The sequence below is a fragment of the Cherax quadricarinatus genome, chromosome 84 (assembly GCF_038502225.1).
Source record: "Cherax quadricarinatus isolate ZL_2023a chromosome 84, ASM3850222v1, whole genome shotgun sequence".
Lineage (NCBI taxonomy): Eukaryota > Metazoa > Arthropoda > Malacostraca > Decapoda > Parastacidae > Cherax > Cherax quadricarinatus.
Genome location: NC_091375.1, coordinates 13572397 through 13589884, shown reverse-complemented (window position 1 = coordinate 13589884; position 17488 = coordinate 13572397). Strand labels below are relative to the sequence as shown.

The following is a 17488-nucleotide window of genomic DNA, read 5'->3' as shown; positions in this document are numbered from 1 at the left end:
AACATGTGATAAACTGAACACTAAGCGAAATAGGAGATAAGGCTAAAACTTGGCTGATGATGGAGGGAAGACTAACGCACAATCTATAAATACTCCAGCCTGTTTTTCTAAGTTAAAATGTCGATTTGTGTTACACAGATTTATGCTGATTTCTCAGGATACGATATTATAGGTTAGGGCGATGCAAATTAGGCAAGTTTACCCGCTTATAACATGGCATAAAATGCACAAGGAGTGAGTATTTTGACAATTTAATGGAAAATGGGAATACATTGATTTTACAATCCAGGAAGCACAAGTTCAGCCTCATCCTAGCTGTCTCGGCGGTCGTAAACTACAGTATAAAACATACACATTCTCTTAGAAGAATGAGTGACAACTGAACTCTCTCTAGGTATAACTAGAACCCAAGTATGCTTCAATATAGCATAACAGTTTGTCCCTCGTGGCCTGGTGGCTAAAGCTCTCGCTTCACACGGTGAGGGTTTGGGTTCGATTCCCAATGAGGGTAGAAACATTGGGCGTGTTTCTTTACACCGGTTGTCTATGCTCACCCATCAGTAAAATGGGTACCTGGATGTTAGTGGACTGGTGTGGGTGGCATCCTGGGACAAAACTGACCTAATTTGCCCGAAATGCTCTGCATAACAAGGTACATAGGCCTAGCTGATGTCAGCTAGGCCTGTATACCTTGTACATGTACTTGTAGAAATAAATATATTATTATAACTGAGGCTACAGTGGTAATAAATGATACCTTTAGCCAAGAGATTCTCAATTGAGAATATTTCTCAAAATTTTGGGCAAATAATTTCCTTGGCAACATTCAAAGCCCAAGGATGAGAGACTCAGGCACAGTGTTTACGGACGCTAAGCAGTTCTGATCACGACGCCTTAGCACAGAAAGAAGCTTTTACCCAAATTGTTTCAAATATAATTTATTCACATCACCATTAATTTGCATCACCACTCAAAATATCGTGGGTCTTATCGTACTTATTCTTAAAGCTGTGCATAGAGCCTGTCTCCGCCATTTCATCATCTAATTCTAGGTCATTGCACTTCCTGAGCATCATGGAGGTGAAAAAGTATTTCCTGACATCCCAATAACTCACTTGTGTCCTTAATTTACATCTGCTTTGCCACGTTCCCGTTTGTGTCAGTTTAAAGTTAGACCAGGTTTACTTAGTTTCAATTTAGGATTTTACCCCCGCCCCCACCTCAACCTTAACCTTCCACCGCTCATCCTCCCTCCAGCACACACACACACACACACACACACACACACACACACACACACACACACACACACACACACACACACACACACACACACACACACGGGGGCCAAGGGCTGTGAATCGACCCCTACAATCACAATTGAGAACACACACAGCTTGAAAAAGAGGTACGATAAAGCTCATGGAGCAGGGAGTGGACCTAGTAGCGACCAGCGAAGAGGCGGGGTCTGGAGCTGTGACTCAAAACCTGCAAACACATATAGGTAAGTACACACACACACACATTTGGCCTCCATTAAAACTTGAGTGTGTTTTAAGTGCAATCTTTGTTGCCTGCCGGACGGTGGCCCTCACTTCTTAAGTGCTTCCTGGGAACTGCTCTCTGCCTCCCACCTCCACCATCACCCACCTTACACACTAGTCCTTCATAACAATACCTGACTAAGTGGCAAATTTGTTTGTTGGGTCGTGTAGACTGCTGTTACCCAGCACATTAATAAAGAATACTTTAAGCCCTAAACCACTTATTAAGATATAGATTATATGTTATTTTATTATTATCACACTGGCCGATTCCCACCAAGACAGGGTGGCCCGAAAAAGAAAAACTTTCACCATCATTCACTCCATCACTGTCTTGCCAGAAGGGTGCTTTACACTACAGTTATAAAACTGCAACATTAACACCCCTCCTTCAGAGTGCAGACACTGTACTTCCCATCTCCAGGACTCAAGTCCGGCCTGCCGGTTTCCCTGAATCCCTTCATAAATGTTACTTTGCTCACACTCCAACAGCACGTCAAGTATTAAAAACCATTTGTCTCCATTCACTCATATCAAATACGCTCACGCATGCTTGCTGGAAGTCCAAGCCCCTTGCACACAAAACCTCCTTTACCCTTTCCCTCCAATCTTTTCTAGGCCGACCCCTAACCCTCCTTCCCTCCACTACAGATTTATATACTCTCGAAGTCATTCTATTTCGTTCCATTCTCTCTACATGTCCGAACCACCTCAACAACCCTTCTTCAGCCGAGGATTGTGTAGTCTAGTGGTCTAAAGCGTCATGCGTTTTCGCTTACGACGAGGCGGACCAAAACAGCATGGGTTCGACTCCTTGGCTAGTGCAGTGTTGTTATTGATCAATACCACTCGTTTCTTGGGTACAATAATATATAGATATACACGTCTTTGTGTAAATACCATGTGTTATTAAAATTTTTGTCATAACTTTCGATTTGGCAAGAGCTTAAGATTTTTTGACAAGCCATAGTGATGGGCAGTGGTTATAAATAGTGATGATGGGTAGTAGCAGTAGTGGTGATTAGTAGCGATGTGTGGTGTAGTTGTGATGAGTAATGATTACAGTAGTGATGATGGGTAATCATTATTCAGTGTAACAGACGGAATAGAGAAGAGAGAGAGGAAAGAATGAAGTAGGACTGCCATAAAAGAGGTTATTAACTAAAATTAATCAGTTGTAAAAATAATTAAACCTCTCTCTGCTGCTGCTCATGTCCAGACAGATAAGATTATAATAGTGTAGCAGAAGTAGCTTAGATTACCAGAGTTTACCCAAAAAGACAGTACTTGAGGTTACCAGAGTTTACCCAAAAAGACAGTAATTGAGGTTACCAGAGTTTACCCAAAAAGACAGTAATTGAGGTTACCAGTTTACCCAAAAAGACAGTACTTGAGGTTACCAGAGTTTACCCAAAAAGACAGTACTTGAGGTTACCAGAGTTTACCCAAAAAGACAGTACTTGAGGTTACCAGAGTTTACCCAAAAAGACAGCACTTCAGGTTACCAGAGTTTACGCTTAAAATTTCTGAAGGCGTTCTTGCCTACTTACCTGGAGGGTGTTCCGGGGGTCAACGCCCCCGCGATGCGGTCTTTGACCAGGCCTTTTGGTGGATCAAGACCTGATTAACCAGGATGTTACTATTGGCCGCACACAATTAAGTTTAAGAACCAGAACCCGGCTGATCGATCACTAACTTTAGGTATCTGTCCAGTTACCTCTTGAAGACAGCCAGGGGTCTATTGGTAATTTCCCTTATGTATAATGGAACGCTGTTGAACAGTCTTGGGCCCCGGGCACTTATTGTGCTTTTCTCTCCTTATACTCATGGCACCTCTGCCGAGTCTTTTGCTTTCGTAGGGATTGATTTCTGTGTGAAGATTTGGGACTAGTCCCTCTAGGATTTTCCAGGTGTAGATTATTTCTAGGGTGCCAGAATTTACCTTGAAATCTGTAAATCAGAATTACTCAGAGTTAGTAGCGTTTATCTTTAAAGTCCCTCAGGTTATCAGGTTAGCCCTCAAAATACCTCAAGTTACCAGAGTTTGTCCTCACAAGCCTCTGTTAGAATCAACGTCCCCATCTCAACACTCAGTATGACAAGGAATCATAATTAGCCTGTATTCCCACTATCATATAGAATATAGTAGTAGCACACTGCCGGTGTATCCAATTTTACTAGATATAAACAAAACTCGGAATAAATCAAGGCCATATCCTAGTGTGCCTGAGAGACAGTACTGTCAGTTTGAAAGTAGCGAGAGGATATTGTGGTCACTATACTCGCTTACTTCTAGTCTAGAGCAACAGATGGTAAATAGGTTTTCGTTGTTAGGTCTCCCTGCCTTGATGGGTAACAAGCTGTGTTGAAATATTGTTATATTTTAATATAAATCGAGTCACTGAATTAATGAGTCGTAATAGGCAAAACAATATGTAGGTAAGTAGGGATAAAAGAGGAAGGAGAAGTAGGTCGAAGGAGGACGGTAAAATGAGAAAAATGGGAAAAAAGAAAGTGAATTAGGAGTAGGGGATGGAAGAGGGCACGAGAGAAAGATTTAGGGCAAGTGAAAAAAGAGTAGGGAAGAGGGGGAGAAGGGAGGTAGAAAGAGGAGGGAGGAAGGGAAGGAGAGGGAGAACACTGGGGGATCCGGATACACAATGGGACATCCCACCCTCTGCGTCCCATCAGAGTATACTGAAGACGAGCACTTATACATACCTTACTTAAGACTTATGCCCCGTGAGCTCTAGATGACAGTCTCACCACTCAGCTTATGTATCACTTAACATTATATCTACTTACTCCGTGCATTAGCCTGGGCACAAATTTAATAGGGCTTATTACTGTTTATCATGATTGTATTACGATACTCTATAGGCCTTTCATATATATATATATATATATATATATATATATATATATATATATATATATATATATATATATATATATATATATATATATATATATATATATATATGTCGTGCCGAATATGTAAAACTGGTCAATTAGCAAGAACTTAATTAAAATTAAGGCCTTTCTAAAATTTTCTCTTATTCGTTTAAAGATATATATTTTTCATTAATGTTGATGTAAAAATTTACATTTTTGCAACTAAAGGAACTTAGAAATCTTACCTAACCTTATTATAACAAGCGCAATTTATTTTAGCCTAACCCAGCTAAATATATTTTAGATTTGTTGACAGTAATTTAATACTAAACAAACACAGTGAAATATATTTTTTCCGTTAGGTTCAGAATGATTTTGGCGAAATTATTGCATATACAAATTTTCACTTCTCCTCTATGGCAAGATGAGCGTTGCTATTTAAGCCAAAATCGCAAGTTCTGCCTATTCGGCACGACATATATATATATATATATATATATATATATATATATATATATATATATATATATATATATATATATATATATATATATATATATATATATATATATATATGCAAAACAACCACTCTGAAAGAATAGAGAAATTCCAAGCGCTTTCGTGACTACTCACATTATCAAGGAACTATGTAAGTGAAGCATCCAATAATGTGAGTAGTCACGAAAGCGCTTGGAATTTCTCTATTCTTTCAGAGTGGTTGTTTTGCATATTTTGAAATCACCTGTTCACTGTGATCTTATTGCATATATATATATATATATATATATATATATATATATATATCTATATATATATATATATATATATATATATATACATATATATATATGGGTCCCACAATTTATATATATATATATATATATATATATATATATATATATATATATATATATATATATATATATATATATATATATATATATATATATATATCACATCTGTAAATTCGAAAATTAAAACGTGTCAGGATGTGGTATGAAATATAGAAAAGAATTATAATATACATTAGTCAGCCAAGGCGAAAGTCACATGCCAACATCCTCCCTTAAAACGAAATATTTAACGAAATTAATATTGGCGTCGTACCCACAAGAGAAACCAGTACTAAACGAGATAAGAAATTTGTCCATCAATTAGGCGTTGGTTGGCTATCTGTGTGAGGGTGACGAAGCTTCCTGTCTTCTCCATCGTTCACTCCCACTGCACCACACCACTATGGCAAAGAACACTTCTGTACAGCTCAGAACACTTATTACAGACAACGTTTCGCCACGAGTGGCTTCATCAGTCCTAAATGTTACCTTTAAGAAACGTCCTGACGTGTACACAAGTGGCCATTCCCACATATGTGGGTATCACCAAACCATTTACAGACCAATGTATATGCACCGAGAAGTCTATATCTTTCAGTACATATAGACATATACATACCTGTTTTAGATATTCAAGTATTCTTGATGGGTGGCGCCCAGGTGACAGGCAGCCATAATGACCACCGTGCAGTTGATAGGTGACATGCAGCCATAATGACCACCGTGCAGTCGATAGGTGACATGCAGCCATAATAACCACCGTGCAGTTGATAGGTGACATGCAGCCATAATGACCACCGTGCAGTTGATAGGTGACAGGCAGCCATAATGACCACGGTGCAGTCGATAGGTGGCATGCAGCCATAATGACCACCGTGCAGTTGATAGGTGACAGGCAGCCATAATGACCACGGTGCAGTCGATAGGTGGCATGCAGCCATAATGACCACCGTGCAGTTGATAGGTGACAGGCAGCCATAATGACCACGGTGCAGTCGATAGGTGACATGCAGCCATAATGACCACCGTGCAGTTGATAGGTGACAGGCAGCCATAATGACCACGGTGCAGTCGATAGGTGACATGCAGCCATAATGACCACGGTGCAGTTGATAGGTGGCATGCAGCCATAATGACCACGGTGCAGTCGATAAACTTAAAACTAAATCAAATTTATCCCAGTAGGCTAGTACCACTTGTTACTGTCATAACCACGGTTAATCTAAATTAAATATTATAACCATCACTACCACCATTATAACCATCACTACCACCATTATAGCCATCACTACTACCAATATAACCATCATTACCATTATAACTATCTCTACCATCATTAAAATCATCACTACCACCATTATAGCCATCTTTACCACCATTATAATCATCACTACCACCATTATAACCATCACTACTATTATAACCACCACTACCATCACCATAACCATCACTACCACCATTATAACCACCACTACCACCACCATAACCATCACTACCACCATTATAACCACCACTACCACCACCACTACCACCATTATAACCACTACCATCGCCATAACCATCACTACCACCATTATAACCATCACTACCACCATTATAACCACCACTCCCACCACCATAACCATCACTACCACCATTATAACCACCACTACCACCACCATAACCATCACTACCACCATTATAACCATCACTACCATTACCACCACTACTACCTGGAGTTTACCTGGAGAGTTCCGGGGGTCAACGCCCCCGCGGCCCGGTCTGTGACCAGGCCTCCTAGTGGATCAGAGCCTGATCAACCAGGCTGTTACTGCTGGCTGCACGCAATCCAACGTACGAGCCACAGCCCGGCTGGTCAGGTACCGACTTTAGGTGCTTGTCCAGTGCCAGCTTGAAGACAGCCAGGGGTCTATTGGTAATCCCCCTTATGTATGCTGGGAGGCAGCTGAACAGTCTCGGGCCCCTGACACTTATTGTATTGTCTCTTAACGTGCTGGTGACACCCCTGCTTTTCATTGGGGGATGTTGCATCGTCTGCCGAGTCTTTTGCTTTCGTTGTGAGTGATTTTCGTGTGCAAGTTCGGTACTAGTCCCTCTAGGATTTTCCAGGTGTATATAATCATGTATCTCTCCCGCCTGCGTTCCAGGGAGTACAGGTTCAGGAACTTCAAGCGCTCCCAGTAATTGAGGTATATTATCTCCGTTATGCGCGCCGTGAAAGTTCTCTGTACATTTTCTAGGTCAGCAATTTCACCTGCCTTGAAAGGTGCTGTTAGTGTGCAGCAATATTCCAGCCTAGATAGAACAAGCGACTTGAAGAGTGTCATCATGGGCTTGGCATCCCTAGTTTTGAAGGTTCTCATTATCCATCCTGTCATTTTTCTAGCAGATGCGATTGACACAGTGTTATGGTCCTTGAAGGTGAGATCCTCCGACATGATCACTCCCAGGTCTTTGACGTTGGTGTTTCGCTCTATGTTGTGGCCGGAATTTGTTCTGTACTCGGATGAAGTTTTAATTTCCTCATGTTTGCCATATCGGAGTAGTTGAAATTTCTCATCGTTCAACTTCATATTGTTTTCTGCAGCCCACTGAAAGATTTGGTTGATGGCCGCCTGGAGCCTTGCAGTGTCTGCAATGGAAGACACTGTCATGCAGATTCGGGTGTCATCTGCAAAGGAAGGCACGGTGCTGCGGCTGACATCCTTGTCTATGTCAGATATGAGGATGAGAAACAAGATGGGAGCGAGTACTGTGCCTTGTGGAACAGAGCTTTTCACCACCACCATAACCATCACTACCACCATTATAACCATCACTATCATCATTATAACCACCACTACCACCATAACCATCACTACCACCACTATAACTATCACTATCACCATTATAACCACCACCATAACCATCAATACCACCATTATAACCATCACTATCACCATTATAACCACCACTACCACCACCATAACCATCACTACCACCATTATAACCACCACTACCACCACCATAACCATCACTACCACTATTATAACCACCACTACCACCACCATAACCATCATTACCACTATTATAGCCATCACTATCATCATTATAACAACCACTACCACCATAACCATCACTACCACTATAACTATCACTCTCACCATTATAACCACCACCATAACCATCAATACCACCATTATAACCATCACTACCACCATTATAACCACCACTACCACCACCATAACCATCACTACCACTATTATAACCATCACTATCACCATTATAACCACCACTACCACCACCATAACCATCACTACCACCATTATAACCATCACTACCACCATCACAGAGTTCGTGTTGAATTCAGACTTCCGCTGAACACAAAAGTCACACGTCGCTCGTCAGTCATGCACAGAACATGGCTGCCGACAGCCATTTATATTTATCTTCCGTCTCCAGACGCACAGATCCAACACCATGAACTAGTTATACAGATGCATTACACAAACAGCCTGTTCTATAGATATTACCACAGACTATCTATAAATCTATATTACAGTTATAATTTGACTTTTAAATAGCTTGACTGGTGGTGAATTTTTAGCATGCAGCCTAAATGACCCTCGTGTATTAAGTAGGATTTAAACTATAAAAAGGAGAGAGAGGGAGAAAGGAAAGGGGCGAAGAGAGGGTAATGGAGAGAAGGAAGGGTTAAACCTATTTGCTGGAATGGGTTTCAGTATTAGCGTCAACAAGAGGCGAAAGAGAGCCGGGTAGAGCAATCAGTCATTCACAGAACAACACAACACTCAGACAACCAGGGTCTCAAACACTTCATGAGTTACCGTCGTTCCTTGCTGGCTTGTATGTCACCTCTTAGATTATTAGATTTAAAGCCAAGCCTATCGACTGCACGAGGATCACTAAGGCTTCAGTTTAATTATGCATGATCAGTAGTTAATCCCTTCAAGAAGAATTCAGATAAACTTTAAGTGTATATACACTGAGAGATGGTTTAGTTTACTTAAAGCCTATCAACTGCTGGTAGTGAAGCAGTATATATGTTTACCCATCCTCAAAGTATTTTTTACTACCACACATCCAGAATCGAACTCTGAATCATTAGCTTGTTATCATATTCCAATATCCTCTTTGCAAGCGGTATTCAAATATGCTGTTATAAGTCTCATAGTAATACTAGACAAAAACAAAATCACATGTGATCTATAATTTTTAAAGGTCTGGACCGGTAAACCAGTGGAAGGCCTCGGTCATATGACCAAAAACTCGAGTTAGCGGGTCATCATATGATACAGACCCGCGTCAGGTTAGCCTGTTTCCTGACGAATAAAATACCACCAACTGCAAACATTATTTTTATAGCTGATATGATTACTACACTGAGGTTCATGAATGAACCTCAAAACTCCATAAATGTATGCCAGATTTCCGACATTACCCTAACTCCGATAGATTTCGAAAAAGCCATTGACAACATGCCCATGCACTCAGCCCCGGGCCCAGACTCGTGGAACTCTGTTTTCATTAAGAACTGCAAGAAACCCCTCTCGCGTGCCCTAAGTACACTATGGAGGAGGAGCTTGGACATGGGTGAAATTCCACAGTCACTTAAAACAACGGATATAGCCCCACTCCATAAAGGTGGCAGCAAAGCATTAGCTAAGAACTATAGACCAATAGCTCTGACGTCCCACATCATAAAAATCTTTGAAAGAGTGCTAAGAAGCAGGATTGCAAATCACCTGGATTCCCAAAATCTGCACAATCCAGGGCAGCATGGGTTCAGGGCAGGTCGCTCCTGCCTCTCACAGCTACTGGATCACTATGATATGGCCTTGGATGCACTGGAAGAAAATCAGAATGCAGATGTAATATACACAGACTTTGCAAAAGCATTTGACAAATGCGATCATGGCGTAATAGCCCATAAAATACGTGCTAAAGGAATAACTGGGAAAGTGGGGAGATGGATCTTCAATTTCCTAACAATTCGAACACAAAGAGTAGTGGTCAACAGAGTTAAATCGGAGGCTGCCATAGTGAAGAGCTCTGTTCCACAAGGCACAGTACTCGCCCCATCTTATTCCTTATCCTCATATCAGACATAGACAGAGATATACACCACAGCACCGTATCATCCTTTGCGGATGATACTAGGATCTGCATGAGGCTGTCATCTGCTGAGGACGCGGTTAACCTCCAAGAAGATATAAACAAAGTTTTCCAGTGGGCAACGGTAAACAATATGATGTTCAATGAGGACAAATTCCAACTACTCCGTTATGGAAAACTGGAGGAGATAATAACTAGAACAGAGTATACTACTGACTCCGGCCATACAATAGAGCGGAAAAATAATGTAAGGGACCTGGGAGTAGTAATGTCTGAGGATATCACTTTCAAGGATCACAACAGTGCCACGATCGCACGTGCAAAGAAAATGATAGGATGGATAATGAGAACGTTCAAAACGAGAGATGCCTAGCCAATAATGATCCTTTTCAAATCACTTGTTCTCTCTAGGCTGGAATACTGCTGTACATTAACATGTCCATTCAAAGCAGGTGAAATCGCAGATCTGGAGAGTGTACAGAGATCCTTTACTGCACGTATAAGTTCTGTCAAGCACCTTAACTACTGGGAACGCTTGGAAGCACTTGACTTGTACTCGTTGGAACGCAGGAGGGAGAGATATATCATAATCTACACTTGGAAAATCTTGGAAGGAATGGTCCCAAATCTGCACACAGAAATCACTCCCTACGAAAGTAAAAGACTGGGCAGGCGATGCAAAATGCCCCCAATAAAAAGTAGGGGCGCCATTGGTACACTAAAGGAAAACACCGTAAGTGTCCGGGGCCCAAGACTGTTCAACAGCCTCCCATCAAGCATTAGGGGAATTGCCAATAAACCCCTGGCTGCCTTCAAGAGAGAGCTGGACAGATACCTAAAGTCAGTGCCGGATCAGCCGGGCTGTGGCTCGTACGTTGGACTGCGTGCGGCCAGCAGTAACAGCCTAGTTGATCAGGCCCTGATCCATCGGGAGGCCTGCTCATGGACCGGGCCGCGGGGGCGTTGATCCCCGGAATAACCTCCAGGTAACCTCCAGGTATCCAGGGTTGCTATGGGTCCCACAATTTACACCAGAGGCGTACCCCATCTTATTTATAAAAAAATATACATGTCGTGCCGAATAGGCAGAACTTGCCATCTTGGCTTAAATAGCAACGCTCATCTTGCCATATAGGACAAGCGCAAATTTGTGTATGCAATAATTTCGCCAAAATCATTCTGAACCTAACAAAAAAATATATATTTCACTGCGTTTGTTTAGTATTTAAATATTGTAAACAAATCGAAAATATATCTAGTCGGGTTAGGCTAAAATAAATTGTTCTTGTTATAATAAGGTTAGGTAAGTTTTCTAAGATTCTTTTGGAGCAAAATTAATTTTTTTTACATTAACATTAATGAAAAAAATATATCTTTAAATGTATAAGAGAAAATTTTAGAAAGGACTTAATATTAAATGAGTTCTTGCTAATTGACCAGTTTTACATATTCGGCACGACATACACACACATATATATATATATATATATATATATATATATATATATATATATATATATATATATATATATATATATATATATATATATATATACTTTCGTCTCTCAGGTGGTGAACTGTGAGGGGTTTGGTGTTGTGTGGAGGAAGAGGGGGATAATGTATGTCTACGTTATCTCCAGGACCATAGCCACATGCAGGCCTACAGCAGTGGTGATAAGGCTTATCATGCGCACCCGTGTGTTCTTGACTGCTGGTGATAAGGGCTGTTGGAGGAGACTTGTGCGTGGTTAGCTTAGTCAGGTGTTGGGTAATTATGCTACTGATGTGTTAGCGAGGGTGTTGAGGGTGTTAGTGGTGGCAAGTGTTGTTGATGGTGTTAGTGGTGGCAAGTGTTGTTGATGGTGTTAGTGGTGGCAAGTGTTGTGATCAAACCTGCCAACAAGAGGGTGTTAGTGGTGGCAGGTGTTGTTGAGGGTGTTAGTGGTGGCAAGTGTTGTTGATGGTGTTAGTGGTGGCAAGTGTTGTTGAGGGTGTTAGTGGTGGCAAGTGTTGTTGAGGGTGTTAGTGGTGGCAAGTGTTGTTGAGGGTGTTAGTGGTGGCAAGTGTTGTTGATGGTGTTAGTGGTGGCAAGTGTTGTTGAGGGTGTTAGTGGTGGCAAGTGTTGTTGAGGGTGTTAGTGGTGGCAAGTGTTGTTGAGGGTGTTAGTGGTGACAAGTGTTGTGATCAAACCTGCCAACAAGAGGGTGTTAGTGGTGGCAAGTGTTGTGATCAAACCTGCCAACAATATCATCTATTACATTAACGAACAACAAGGCACAATACCGTGAGTGGAACAATACACAAATAACTCACCCATAGAAAGAAACTAATGACAACGTTTAGGTTAGGTTAGGTTTGTCAGGAAGCAGGACAAGTGTTTCCTGAAGCGGGTCTTAGTCATATGATGACCTGCAGCTGGAGGTTTTCGTCATCTGACCGAGGCCTTCCACTGGCTTACCCCTCCACCCCTTTAAAAATTACGATTATAATTATAACCATTAGAAGATAATTTACACCTCAACGTTTCGGTCCGACTTGGACCATTAACTAGCCACACATCGTATTACAGCATTAATTTTAATATTACTACAATTTCAGAACCAAATTATATTATTATTATAATTATGGGGGAGAACTAAACCCGTAGGATAACCAAATTATAAATATCTGTACAAAAGCTACACAAACTAGAGTGCTCAGTAATACGGATCAGACATTTTTTTTTAATAAATAGAAATGATTTTTTAACATTTCTGTAAAAAAAATCAATAAGCAAAACTTAATGCACAAATCAGAGCCCCTAAAAATACCTAGTAGAGAATATCTAAATGATTTAAGCAAACAACTTAACAAAATGTTAACGAATTCATATTTCATTATAAGTATTATTATTATTATTATTATTATTATTATTATTATTATTATTATTACACTTTAAGCTCTAGTCTCAGGCTTTCTATATGTGAAGAGTAACAACCTGAGGTCTGGAGAAAAGAGTAGTTATTTAAGATTTTAATATTACAATAATATATTACATAAAGTGGATATCCTGAGATGGTATTCCTGGCAGCTTTGATCCTGCTTCTCACAGTGGAAACCTAATATGCATGTATAGTAAAACTTATGTACATATATAGTCAATGTTTTTAATATCGATATTTTACAGTTGACCCATAATTCAGAGAGGAAACATCAGACATGATACCTTATATGCGGAAAATTAAAAACAGACTTAAATGCAAGGGTATTAGCAGCAAAGAACTGTTAGCCTATCTCAGTTCAATTAGCGTCTTGAGACTTAATGTTCTACTTCGGGTCATTTTGAAACCCAGGACAACGTATACTACCCCCTCTTCCTCCCTCCAGGATGCCACACATAATCCTAGAATAACACCCAGGTACCTATTTACTGTCGAAGGGGCAGGTGTGTCGAGGAGACGTGCTCATATATCATACCAAGTCCGGGAATCGAATCCTTGTCGTTTTGTCATAGGCTACAGAAGTAGTACCCCTCAAGGGAGGTTCCTGGATGCTGGTGAGGGGCTCTTGATCTAGGGAATTGAATCTGTGCTCCGGTTCCCTGAATTGAGTCTGAATACCTTCCATCCCCCCCCCCCACATGCGCTGTATAATCCTACGGGTTTAGCGCTTCTCCATAATTATAATAATACAAAGTAGTATGTTATTCGTGAAGTATAATGCTATATTGTGTGAAGCTGCCATGTATATTATAGGGTATATTGACGACAGTCTCTCCTAAGTGAACAATTTAACTGTTACAAAGACTCGTATGGAAAAAGAAATTATTTTTAGAGTAAAGCGAGATTCATTTTCCAGGATTATCTGAAAAGATATTCCTGGAGTTGTTTTGATAATCCTGAAGTTGTTTTTCGATACTTTTTATTAAAATACCTAAGCATTTAAGAAGTTATTTAGTAAAGTATAATTAGTGGATTAAAAGTGATCCACTATAGTGGTAATAGGTTACGTTATATTAAGAACATAAGAACATAAGAACGAAGGAACACTGCAGAAGGCCTACTGGCCCATGCGAGGCAGGTCCAAGTCCCTACCGGCTTAAGCCAATGCACCCAACCTAGTCAGGTCAGGTCACACTGACTTAAGGGAGGAACACGGCAACCGACCTGTTAGCACAAGCTATCAGGTCTAACTCACACCCACCCACATCTACTCATGTATTTATCCAACCTATTTTTAAAGCTACACAACGTTCTGGCCTCTATAACGGTACTTGGGAGTTTGTTCCACTCATCCACAACTCTATTACCAAACCAGTACTTTCCTATATCCCTCCTGAATCTGAATTTTTCCAACTTAAAACCATTGCTGCGAGTCCTGTCTAGGCTAGATATTTTCAGCACACTATTTACATCCCCTTTATTTATTCCTGTCTTCCACTTATAAACCTCAATCATATCCCCCCTAATTCTACGTCTTTCTAGAGAGTGCAGTTTCAGGGCCCTTAGTCTATCCTTAGTCTATTGGCTAGTGGAGCTTAACTGTTATATCTACACCAAAGATATATTCCTCTGGATCATTCAGTTATTTAAGGTTTACGACCTATTCACTGCCAGGGTCATTAAGGTCCTAATCTTCCTTGTATGTAACCTTCAAGAATACGTTAAACCCTAACAGCGTGAAGGGACTAAAATATACACTGAGAAGTGTACTTCTCAGTGTATATACAAAATCTCCTCTGTGTATATATCCCGTGATCTACAGGGATTAAAACATTGATCTATTATTATTTTATCTATTGCTAGTTCTTAAGTCGTCAATATGAATGTGTTTAACAAATATTTTTAAGTTCTCCCTTCTTGTTTAACATTATTTTCTGTTATTTTTTATTTATTAGGTTAAAAATTGAAGCCTTTCGAATGCACGAGGATAATTTTTTTCATATTTTATTCAAAACTTCATATACAAATATTATACATAGGTAGGTACATAACCTAACACAACCTACACACTGTTGCTAAGTACACTGCTACACAAGTACAAAGGTTTTTATAAAATAATACAATGGTACAAATACATTATTGTTTACACTGCTACCCACCACAAGTGAAAATTGTCCACTTTCACTTGTCTATACACAATATCAAAAAGTCGTTCACTTAAACAAGTGTACTGAACTTATCATGAAAAAAACATCTGTAAGACAATATATAAACAAGAAACAGCCCAGGCAATATATATATATATATATATATATATATATATATATATATATATATATATATATATATATATATATATATATATATATACGTATATATATATATATATATATATATATATATATATATATATATATATATATATATATATATATATATATATATATATATATATATATAAAGACATACACATATTTGAAAATAGTTAGGAATACCTCACTATTGTGACAATGGTACATTGTTCACTTAAAATTATGCACAAAATACATATATAGGTAGACACGTATGGTTACATGGATCAAAGATCTCTATTGGCACGACTCCAGTCCATTCATAATGGCGTTATTCCTCCCAAACAACACAATCCACACCCTACCTTCAAGAACCCTAACCTACAGATTCTAACACGATACAGCACACACTTCGACACCCCCCCCCCTCATACACACAACGGATAAGTGTGTCTCCTGTCACCAACCTTAACAACCAAAACAGTAATTAAACGTTAATCCAGTAACGTATCATATGTTTGTAACTTAAGTAATAAACACTTACAAACATTGTAGTACATTAACACCTTAAAAACGCTACATACATACTGTATCCAGAAACACATACACCACAGGACAGATTATTTACATCTGCCAGAGATTAACTATATCCTTAATAACTTTGCCACTATAAGCACGAGGATCATTAGGGTTGCATTTCACCTGTAAATGCCAGTCAAAGATTCTCTAAATTTGGAGGCATTTGTGTTTTGTTTGCTGGGAAATAGAATAGATTAACCGGTCTTGGGGCATTAAAATTTTAGAACGGTAACAGAACCATAAATATTTTATAGGCTTAAAAGTACGTCAGGCTAGGAATATTATAGTATAACGGTGGGATGTTTGGAAATATATTGTACTATGGTGGTTCAGTGGATGGCAGCGGCATACGAGACGCCTGGGAATGTAGAGAGTGTGTCAACTGCGGCGTCTCCCAGACGCCGCTATGGCGTAGAGACGCCACCACCGGCCACTACCTCTGCAACGCCTGCGCTCTCTACACCCGCACCAACGGTATCAACCGCCCATTGGGCAAGACTCCAACCCGACGCCTCGTAAGTCCTACCAAGGGAGCAAAGATGGTCTTCCCATGGCCTTATCACTACAGCATAGCCATCGAGCATTTGTCTGTAGCCTGCAACCTGCAATAACCCCAAACCCTGCAGCTGCTTGGCCTACACTGCCTCACACCCCTTTGGCAGAAGATAGGGGGTTGAGGGATGACTGGGTCTGCATGCAGGCCACCTTAGCTGGCCGGCCACGTACGGACATTCAAAATATATCTGCTGTCTAATGTCTTGCCACCACAGGAACATTGGATGAGAGAAAGGAAGAGAAGGGTAAATAGATATTGCTCCGTATCCACTCATTTGGACACGTCTCTCATTCATCCCTTGGTAGGAAAATGGATAAGAGAAACTGGAAGAAAATGGGTGGATCTAGCATGTTTCTCTCTCTCTCCATTCCTCTCATCTCCATGGCCAAGCCTATCATCCAGCATTATGCACGGACCCAGAGTCTCTCAGTTGCCTTGCTTTCTCCTTTCCTTCTTTCATTTCCCTCCTTTCTCTCTGCCTCTCACCCACACTGCGACTAACTCCTTCCCGTTTGCTTGTTGCAGTTGACGACTACTACAGTTACTATGGACTGCAGACGAGGACATATGATTCCATGAAGAACAGGCGCCTGGTACGTTCCTCTCTGCTTGCTTATGCATGGCTGTTCCACACTCTCTTACCTCACTCTCCGTTTCCTTTCCTCTTATTCTCCATTTTTCTCTTCCTCCTCATGTTCCTTCTTGTGTTCTAGCCTGATTATCTTAGTCCACCTATCCAGCATGATTGTTTATC

The 17488-nt window shown here is 40.2% G+C and overlaps 1 protein-coding gene and 1 long non-coding RNA gene across 4 annotated transcripts in view; one reads left to right on the top strand and one right to left on the bottom strand.

The window, feature by feature from the left end:
• The window catches only part of LOC128704321 (uncharacterized), a 199288-nt gene that overhangs the window by 50639 nt on the left and 131161 nt on the right, over nucleotides 1-17488 (bottom strand). The gene's annotated exons all lie outside the window — the stretch shown is intronic.
• LOC128704320 (uncharacterized) overlaps nucleotides 1-17488 on the top strand; it is a 96405-nt gene that overhangs the window by 69915 nt on the left and 9002 nt on the right. For 2 of the 3 annotated variants that reach the window (XM_070103140.1, XM_070103141.1), the window contains one exon: nucleotides 16512-16693. In XM_070103140.1, the coding sequence (XP_069959241.1) occupies nucleotides 16512-16693 (182 nt within the window). Of the gene's footprint in view, nucleotides 1-16511; nucleotides 16694-17259; nucleotides 17328-17488 lie in introns of all 3 variants that reach the window. The other variant, XM_070103142.1, reaches the window with a different exon arrangement.